General features: G+C 45.0%; 1 protein-coding gene across 1 annotated transcript in view; it reads right to left on the bottom strand.

Annotated features, from left to right (window-relative positions):
- The window catches only part of LOC307233460 (neural-cadherin), a gene marked incomplete at both ends in the record, with an annotated part of 102,392 nt that overhangs the window by 39,419 nt on the left and 52,973 nt on the right, over positions 1 to 10,000 (bottom strand). Inside the window, 6 exons of the mRNA XM_080004796.1 lie at positions 1,970 to 2,140; positions 2,653 to 2,821; positions 3,365 to 3,537; positions 6,135 to 6,277; positions 7,280 to 7,529; positions 8,580 to 8,691. Of these exons, the coding sequence (XP_079860922.1) occupies positions 1,970 to 2,140; positions 2,653 to 2,821; positions 3,365 to 3,537; positions 6,135 to 6,277; positions 7,280 to 7,529; positions 8,580 to 8,691 (1,018 nt within the window). The remainder of the gene's footprint in view (positions 1 to 1,969; positions 2,141 to 2,652; positions 2,822 to 3,364; positions 3,538 to 6,134; positions 6,278 to 7,279; positions 7,530 to 8,579; positions 8,692 to 10,000) is intronic.

Below are 10,000 nucleotides of genomic sequence, written 5' to 3'. Positions count from 1 at the left end.
GACAGTGATATACACGGTATAGAATATTTCTACTTGCGCATTTCGTTTTGTTTGGGATCAAAACCCCTGAACGCGCGAAACCTGAGTAGAGCAACAGATTAAAATGAACAGTTGAATAAATAATAAAAATAAAACAAGTTTCTGAGTTATTCATGATCGTTGAAATCAAATAAGATAAGAAATAGGGTGCCTGGACATTCTTTTCTGAATTAAATATAATATATAATCCTGCAATAATTCATATACAAGCCCCGCGTTTGTTGATATCCTTGTTTTTTGTCACTGACTTCATTTCAAGCATCCTGTAAATAATTTAGAAAATTAATGTTGTGGTTCCGTGGTGTGACTAAGAAGCCGTCAGACTAATAGATTAGACGTTTGAGTTGATTTGAAAATCCTTCTGACTGCGCTGCGTTTCAACAACAGCAGCAGCAGCAACGTTGATACTAAGTGAAACAACACAAACAATGACAGCAACATCAAATACACAGTCACGGCTTTGAGATGCTTCCCGCGCATTTCTTTGGAGACCCTTCCTCCGAAACACGTATCGCACACACAGACTCATGCACACGCACACACACACACACACACACACACACACACACACACACACACACACACACACACACACACACACACACACACACACACACAAACACACAAACAGCAAATGAATGCATGTCCCAGAAAACCCCCCCAATCTGCCTGTTAAATAGTTAATGAGCTACTCTCTGTTTTTCCCTAATCTGACGAAAAGAAGTTGTGACACAACGCATATCAAAACACATATTTGCACACTCAGTAAACAAACACGGACCCCGGAGACGCCACGAGCAAATATTTCTCCAGGTCCTGAGAGAGTTCCGTGCAGGATTATCGGGCTCATCGCATCTGGAGCATATTGTGATTATTCAGCAGGTCGGCTTGATGCCTTCGCTCACAGGCGCTCTGGCAGGGTCCGCGTGAGGACTCAAACCTGCGACACGAGGGCTGCAGGACGCGGCCTCTAAGGTTGAGCACGATAAACAGCCCCCGAAGAGAGGAATTCTGTTGTTCATCCTGGCTTTACATGTGGCGTTGATCACGGTTAAACACGACTTTCAAAGCCGTCAAAGTGCTTGGTTTGCTGCGCGTACAAAAGTGGTCAATAAACAATTGGAGAGGAGTACATTCAATTCAGCTCAAAAAGCCCTTGCACCCAACACCACACTGAATCTAAATCACAGGAAAAGTTCAAAGACGCAAATTCTAGCTTTTATTTCACAAATGAGACGTGAGAAAGATGCGGTGAAAACTGTGGTAAAAGCCACAGAAGGTTGAAGTTAATAAGCGTTTTTTATAATGCCACTTAGGTTTTTTCTTGTTGTCGCTTTTATGTTTATTTATTCATTCATGTTATTCATTTTTTACCGTCTTGGACGCACAGCTACTTTTATAACTTTCCTTTTTATCCGTAGGTCTTAAATTTGGATATTTCTTTCACAATTCAAATGGCTTATTTGATCTATTTTATACAATTGTGCTTAGTGCTATATAAACTATTATTATTATTATTATTATTATTATTATTATTATTATTGTTGTTATTATTATTATTATTATTATAACTTTTATTTTACTATTATAATTTACTATTATTATTATGATTATTATTATTTTACTATTTTAATTTACGATTATTATTTATTATTTCAACAACTTAGTTAAAACAAACAAGACAACTATACAAGTGGGATGTGTGGGGACTTCATCAAAATATGAATATTTTGTAGAAAAACTGTCTCATCTCTAATGTGTTTAAAATGCAGCTAAATGAGATTCAACCTGTTGAAGTTTTTTTTAACTTTTCGTCTCCTACAGCGTGACGGGGGAAGGGGGTCCGGGACGACCTTTAGAGAACACCATGACCGGCTGACCTCTGACCTCCTCCCTCTAGGGGGGGGGCGTGCCCCCTTCCGCCACTCACACTGGTAGCGGCTGTTCTGGAACTTGGGGTCGTTGTCGTTCTGGTCGGCGATGAGCACGGCGATCTGGCAGATCCCGATGAGCGGCTCCTGCGCCTGGTCCGTGGCCGTGACCGACAGCGCGAACTCCCTCTGCCGCTCGCGGTCAAAGCTCACCGTGGTGTGGATCACACCTGGCCGGGACAAAACAGGAGGGTTACCATGACGACACCGGCCACGCAGCGCCGCTCGGATGTGAACACATTTAATGTAGAAGGTTGGATTTGTCGTTTTCTACAGATAAATAATAATTACGAATACTCTACATCAGATGTGGTGTGGTTGTCCAGTTGTCAACCACTTTTCACGTGTTTATTTTATATGTAAACAATGTCTGTTCGGAACATTACTTGGAAAATAGAATAATCAGGCACCCAAGTTAAAACAACAAATGTTAAATATAACCAAAGAAATTATTTATGTAAATTAATATGTTTCCTCTTTCTTGATATTGTTTTCCTAATATTGCAATATGGGTTATAATTATTTAGGATCAATAGCACTCAGTTGGAAAATGATTCACATTCGGCGACCGTTTTGTCAGCCTTGGCAACCAGCTTATGCACGGTTGCCAACTTCCGCGAATGCTTCTGAGAGTTGGCGCGTCAGATTTCCCAAAAGGAGCGTGAGCCGGGCGGGGACTCACCAGTGTCGGGGTCGATGTCAAACCCGGAGGCTCCGCCCTCGCGGTGCATGATGCCGTACTTCACCTCTCCGTTCACCCCCATGTCTGCGTCCAGGGCGTGGACGCGCAGGACGAACGTCCCCGGAGGCTGGTTCTCCAGGACCACCGCGTTTTGACTGTAGTTCTGACACTGGGAGACAGAGGACAGAGTATTATGGGCTGCATCTTCCACTTCTTCAGAGTGACAGCCAACAGTGATAACATGGTATGTTACAGATTGTCTAGTGTTTATAACATTAGAAATAGGGTATTGTACTGGGTATTTTCAACAAGCTACAATATCCAACATACACAGAAATTAAATAACAACAAACAGAAATGACACACATTTCTTTTTTATGAATTATTTTAAGTAAATAAATATATGTGGCTTATAGAGTCATCTACAAAAACCTTTAAAATTACATTAGTTGGGATTATGTAGACTTAAAAAAGCACTAAAAAGTATTGAATTGTGAGATTTAATCAGAATATGCGTATAAAATCTTTCAAAATGACCTCAATGATGCTGGGTATTCAGGTATTTTGTCCTTCTAAACCACACATACAGAAACACACACGCACGCACGCACGTACAGACACACACACACACACACACACACACACACACACACACACACACACACACACACACACACACACACACACACACACACACGGACAGATCCCCTACCTCCTTAAAAAGGGGTTTGTTGTTGTTGATGTCGTTGATTCCGACCACGACCTGAGCCGAGCTGCTGAGGGGGTAGGGCCCCCCCGAGGCGTTGTCGTCTGTGGCTGTGATGTTTAAAACGTACTGGGGCCCCCTGAGCCGGGGAGGGGGGCTCTGACGCAGCTTGATGATGCCTGGAGGTGGGGGAGAGACGACGGGGAGATGGTGACTGAGGAGAGGTATGGGCTGAGGTCACCTTCCACCCATCCCTTTTAAAATGGAGCTGACTGCTACATCAGACAGCAGGTGTGATGAAAACGATAGAACTTTGACCAAAAAAATTCCTTACAGCTTTATTTGGCCATTTTATTATCTTGTGGTATTTTTTATTTGATTTTATTTAATACATAAAATAATAATAATAATAATAATAATAATACTAATAATAATAATAATATATTAAATATATATAATAATAATAATAATAATAATAATAATAATAAATATACCTGTAGGCAACAATACATGGGGTCCAGTTTAGTCGTGTTAGGTATGTATTACAGTTTTCAAATTTCCACCTTAAAATGGTACACTGTCCCTATCCCTAATCACAATCGGTTCCTCATAAAGTTCTTAAAACTTCCTGTAGTACTGCAGGCTGGCCCCCTAATAATAATAATAATAATAATAATAATAATAGTAATAATAATAATGCTAATGATAATGATAATGATAATGATAATAATTATAATAATAACAATAATAATAAAAAAATATTATTAATAATATACTATAATAATAACAATAATCATATTTATCAATAAAATATATATTTTTTATTTATAAATATTAATATAAATCAAGATTTTTACTTTATTTTATTATTTTAAGGACAGTTTTCTTATGTTGATGTTGTTTTTGTGCTTCAGTTTTGTTCCTGTACTGAGAGCTGGGAACAGTTCTGGCTTATGCCTACAGTATGTGTCACATCATCCCCAAATAATTAATCTTTTCAATTAGTAGTCAATGCTTTTGAAATACCTTTCTTTCCCAGAGGTCCGATTTTGCTAACTTGAACTTTTTCCAAATAGATTATCTCGGAAAACTATGTATTTAAGTGTCTTTTGTCTGCTTGTTTACATGGACTGCACACAGCGGATTCAAGGCTCCTCGCAATGGAAAGACAGTGCTGGTGATGGAGGAATCAGAGTTTGTTCTACTGTTGTTTGGCACGTCACTGCGATTCGCTGCAGATCACAGGGTCGCCGTTATGATGGAAATGTAAACGCAGAGCTGGAACAACGCGGTGCTAGAACAAAGGCAGGGAACGGCCCGTGTGAGCGTCCGTATATTCTCGCTTCGGAAACAAACAAACTAACGGGGAAAAACGCAAACAACAAATTGCTTCTGTGGCGACATAAAGAGACGTGGAAAGTGGAGAGGAAAATACATCTACATGAAAATGCTTCTCGGGCCTTTGAAGTGACAAAGCAGAAAAGCAGAGCAAGCCAAAGGCCATCTGGTAGAATGTGTGTGTATGCATACGTGTGTGTGTGTGTTGTGTGTGCATGTGTATGTGTCTGTGTGAAAGAAGGAGAGAGAGGGAGAGAGACTAATATATAATTTATGTGCAAATGTGCATGTTTATATCAGTGTGAATTGTGATGTATTTAACACACAATGTGTGTGTATGTGTGTGCGTGTGTGTGTGTGTGTGTGTGTGTGTGTGTGTGTGTGTGTGTGTGTATGTGTGTGTGTGTGTGTCAGAGCAGCAGAGCAGTGCATGCTGGGCGATAAGGCAGACAGAGGCTTAAGCTTCAGCTGGTGTTCCCAGTTCTCATGAGGGAGGGAGGGAGGGAGAGAAAGAGAGAGAGAGAGAGAGAGAGAAAGGGATGGGGAGAGAGAGACAGAGAGAGAGAGAGAGAGAGAGACAGAGAGAGAGACAGAGAGAAGCTCTTGTAAACACATGATAACAGAGGGGTTTTGAGATGGCTTGGTGTGTGTGTGTGTGTGTGTGTGTGTGTGTGTGTGTGTGTGTGTGTGTGTGTGTGTGTGTGTGTGTGTGTGTGTGTGTGTTTGTTTGGGGAGGGTGGGCACGGGGGTCGAACATGAACACACACGCAGATAAGCATGCCAAACATGACTGGACTACATACACACACATTGCTCCCCGTGAAGTAATCTCCCAACATTGGTTTTTGGGTGTAGCTCAGTATCCCCTGGAATACAGGCTACACAACAACAACAACAACAACACACACACACACACACACACACACACACACACACACACACACACACAGCTGGGCCCTGTTTCGCCACCTCTTCTTCTTTCTAACCTCTTCTACTCCACTTTTCCTTTCTCCAATTTCCTGCTACTCTCTCCTTTCATCACCTTCCCTCTTATTTTCTACTCTTCTCCCATCTCCTCTCCTGTTTCTTCACCTTCACTTCTCTCCTCCGCCTCCCCTCCCTCCCCTCCTCCCCCTTCTGACCCTCCTCCCTCCTCTCCGTCCCCTCTCCCGTCCCGCTCCCTGCTATCCTTTCTCCTCTCCTTGTCTTGCGCTCCCTCTGCTCTCTCTTCTCTCTCCTCTCCTCTCCTCTCCCTCCCCTCTTCCTCCCTTCCTCTCCCTCCTCTCCGTGCCCCCCTCCCTCCTCCCCTCTTCTCCTGTCCTTCCTCGCCTCACGTTCCCCTCCACCCCTTCCTTTCCCTCCCCTCATCTCCTCCCCAGTCCTTTCCTCCACTCCACCCCACCCCTCCCCCGCCCTCCTCCCCTCTGTCTCCACCCACCCTTCTGGTTGTCCAGTTGGAAGTTGCTGTCCTCATTGCCCCCAGTGATGGCGTAGGTGACTCCGTCTCCATCTGGGTCCTTGGCGTGGACGATGGCCACCAGGGTCTCTGGCCCCGCGTCCTCGCTCAGAAAGGTCTTATAGCTGCGAGAGGAGGAGAGAGGGAGAGGAAGAGAGGGAGAGAGGGAGGATGATTATATTTGAGCTTTTATGTCAGTGTACACATTCTGTACCGACACACACACACACACACACACACACACACACACAGCGTGTTTTCATTTCAGAACGGAACACTTTGTGTCCGTGTCGCCAAATGGCCGTCTCCGCTCCCAGCCATTCTTGTTAAATGTCACCTAACAACGGCCCCAAGTGGAGGAGAGGCAGCGCGGCTCCCAGGAGCCCCGGTCCGTCCCCGGGAGGGGCCTTATCTACATGATTTATATGATAATGATGTCCCATAGGGGCCGTATTCACAGAAGGAAGGCTGTTTCAGAGGCTGCTGCTCAGAGATTTATTTGCTGCACGTCATGCTCTGGAGGACGGTGAGCGATCACACAGCGGGCCAAGATAGAAATGACTTTCATATTTATATCATGAAATTATCGCTGTGAAATATGTAATTCTGGTCATTTCAATTGTTTAAGTGGCTTCTGTTATTACAACAATATGTGAATGTGCATCTAAACGTGTATATAATGTCTTTAAAATGTATGGTACGGTCTGGATGAGAGAGGAAGGAGGAGGGTAGAACGTTGTGAACAATCAGAATCGGAATTTGTCCGATTGTGAGTCCAACTGTCAAGGTGAAGTTTAAACAACCTAAAAACAAACTGTGAGGCTTTTCAAGAAAGTAAAAGAGAATACATTTGATGCTCTTTCATTAAACATCACAAAACAAACAGGAAGAGGAAAAACTGAATGAAAACTCTTCAGCAAAAGCGAGAAACAAGGGAGAGAAAAAGCAGACGAAAGGAAAGTGCAGTCAGAGAAGGACATGGGAGCAAAGAGAGGGCAAAGCCTGATAGATAGATAGATAGATAGATAGATAGATAGATAGATAGATAGATAGATAGATAGATAGATAGATAGATAGATAGATAGATAGATAGATAGATAGATAGATAGATAGATAGGTGTTCCTACATGCTCTGGGAGAAGATGGGGGACTCGTCGTTGCTGTTGGTCATGCGGATGCGGACAGAGGCGGTGCCCGTGCGGGCGGGGCTCCCCGCGTCCACAGCGACCACGATGAACTCGTACATGTGATTGGGCCGCTCGTAGTCCAGCCTCCTGCTGGGGGCGACCACCCCACTCGACGTGATGTCAAAGTCTGGACTGTGGATGAAGTAGGACAACTCCGAATTCAGCCCCGTGTCACCGTCCCTGGCCAGGACTGGAGGAGAGGAGGGAGGGGAGGGGAGGGGGAAGAGGAGAGGAGAGGAGAGGGGGAGAGGAGGAGAGGAGAGGAAAAGGGAGGGGAGGAGATGAGGAGAAGAGAGGAGAGGCGCGGGGAGAGTGGGGGAATGGAGAGGAGATGAAAGGGGCACGGAAGAGAGGGGAACAGAGGGGAAGGGAGGAGAGGATGGGGAGGGGGGAGAGGAGAGGAGAGGTAGAGAGGAGGACAAGAGAAGGAAGCATCAGTAAAAAGTAGAGAAAAAAAAATCACAAAAAAAAGTCACAAAAACGTTGCCCCTTTATCACCAATCCTCCCTTTAGTTAAAGACTGGCCCTATCTCCACATCCTCTCTCTCTCTCTCGCTCTCTCTCTCTCTCTCTCTCTCTCTCTCTCTCTCTCTCTTTCACACTTGGTTGCCTTCCCTCCAAACGTGTTTTGACCCCAAATCCAAAGACTTCAGGCCTAGTGTGTGTGTGTGTGTATGTGTGTGTGTGTGTGTGTGTGTGTGTGTGTGTGTGTGTGTGTGTGTGTGTGCGTGTGAGATGGGGGGGTCTTGATTTGCTTCAGGAGACAACCAACTATGAGAGCTAAATAAAAAAAAAAAGCTAAATAGAGATTATGCCTGTTTCTGCTTTTCATCTCTCTTTTCTTTCTCCGTCTTTAAATCCCTCCGTCTCGCTCTCGCTCTCTCTCTCTGGCTCTCTCTCTCTCTCTCTCTCCACCTCTCCCTTGCTTTCGAACCACGAAGCACACATTTTTGTTGGGCAAAAACACATATCAAGCCTCTCTCTTTTTTTAGACACACACACACACACACACACACACACACACACACACACACACACACACATAACCCCCCCTCACACAGGTTATAATTAAATTTCAGTACATATTAAAAAACCATCTCCTCTCCATATGTGAGAAAGTGTCAAAGTGTCACTTCATTAACAGCCATATGGCCCTGCTCCCTGTCTCTCTCTCTCTCTGCCAATCTGTCCATCCATCGGTCACCCTGGCAGTCTGTCCGTCCGTCCGTCTGTCCGTTACCTTGCAGGAGGGAGGTTCCTGGCGGCGTGCTCTCCGGGACGTTGTCTCTGCTGTAGATGGAGTGCAGGAACTCTGGGGTGCAGTCGTTCTCATCTGTGATGTGGACGACAACCTGGGGAGACAGAGAGACACACCGGGTCACAGTGAGAGAGAGAGAGGGAGAGAGAGAGAGAGAGAGAGAGAGAGAGAGCGGGGTTTAGTGTCAGTGAGAGACAAATGACGGATGGTTTTGAAGGGGTTACACTGGTTCTCCTTTAAAGGGCCCGACACCAAACTTTTAGGAATGGCCGAATTCGAATCGTTTCCTTATGGCATCAGAATGGTTCGAATTGATCTGTTATTGAGAGAACAGCTTCAGAGCTGCAATGCGTAGTACGATGGAGCAATGGCAGCTGCAATCCCACGATCAAATTCAATTTTGATTCCACGGCCATAACAGACTGTTTTATAACAGTACTCCCCTCTACCGGGGGTCACGAGAGGCTGCCCAGTTCAACCACAGACATCCCAGACACATTACTGACCACTGAGTAGAGAGTGTTTGAATTCCTAGCTCAAAGTGTCAAGAGTATTGACTTCCCCACTTTGGTAACCTTCACTTTGGTAAAATTATATATGTTCAAGCCTTTTCAAGACTTTTTTTTGTTTTTTTTTTCCACTTTAAATCATCAACACCTCTTCGCCTCTGTAACCATGGCTACCGCCCCTGTGGCCTGCGGGGTTCTATTCCTGTTAGCTCGGAGCGAGGTGTTAAGTGTTTTCTACCTGGGAGCTGTTAGCGTCGTGTTGCGCCGCTTAGTGAGTGCGAGCGGAGCAGATGGCAGCCGCTCCCCGCAGACCCACGGGCCCCGCTCGGGAACCCGCGCAAAAAACATTATCAGGACAAATGAGACCCGCTCCATCTTTTCACTCGCGGCTCCCTCCTCCCCGATCCTAATGTGCTCCTAAGCCCTGCTGTCGTAGACTTGTCAGGGCCCCCACCCCCTGTTCACCTGGGCCATTGGAGCCGAACCCAAAAGCTATGTTCCGTTCCTCTAAACCTGGGGTATTAGCAGGTTTAGAGGTGGAGCACACACACACCTTGTCTAGAATAGGACCGCTGATAGATTTCGTTACTTGGCCGCCTTTCATAAAGAGTGTATTGAATATTTAGTGCAGTTAGAGGACCACTGGATAATGTGTTGTACCACAACACACGAACGCGCGCGCGCACGCACGCACACACGCACGCACGCACACACACACACACACACACACACACACACACACACACACACACACACAAACACACACACACACACACACACACACACACACACACACACACACACACACACACAGCCTTTTATAGGAAAGCCTTAAGGATTGCTGGAAATGTAGCAGCTATACCATATCTGACCCGAGAACAGGCGATAATGGAG

This window comes from Zeus faber (genome assembly GCF_960531495.2).
Source record: "Zeus faber genome assembly, chromosome: 8".
In the NCBI taxonomy this organism is placed as follows: Eukaryota; Metazoa; Chordata; class Actinopteri; order Zeiformes; family Zeidae; genus Zeus; species Zeus faber.
Note: the sequence above shows the minus strand (reverse complement) of the source record. Positions and strands in the feature narration are given on the sequence as shown.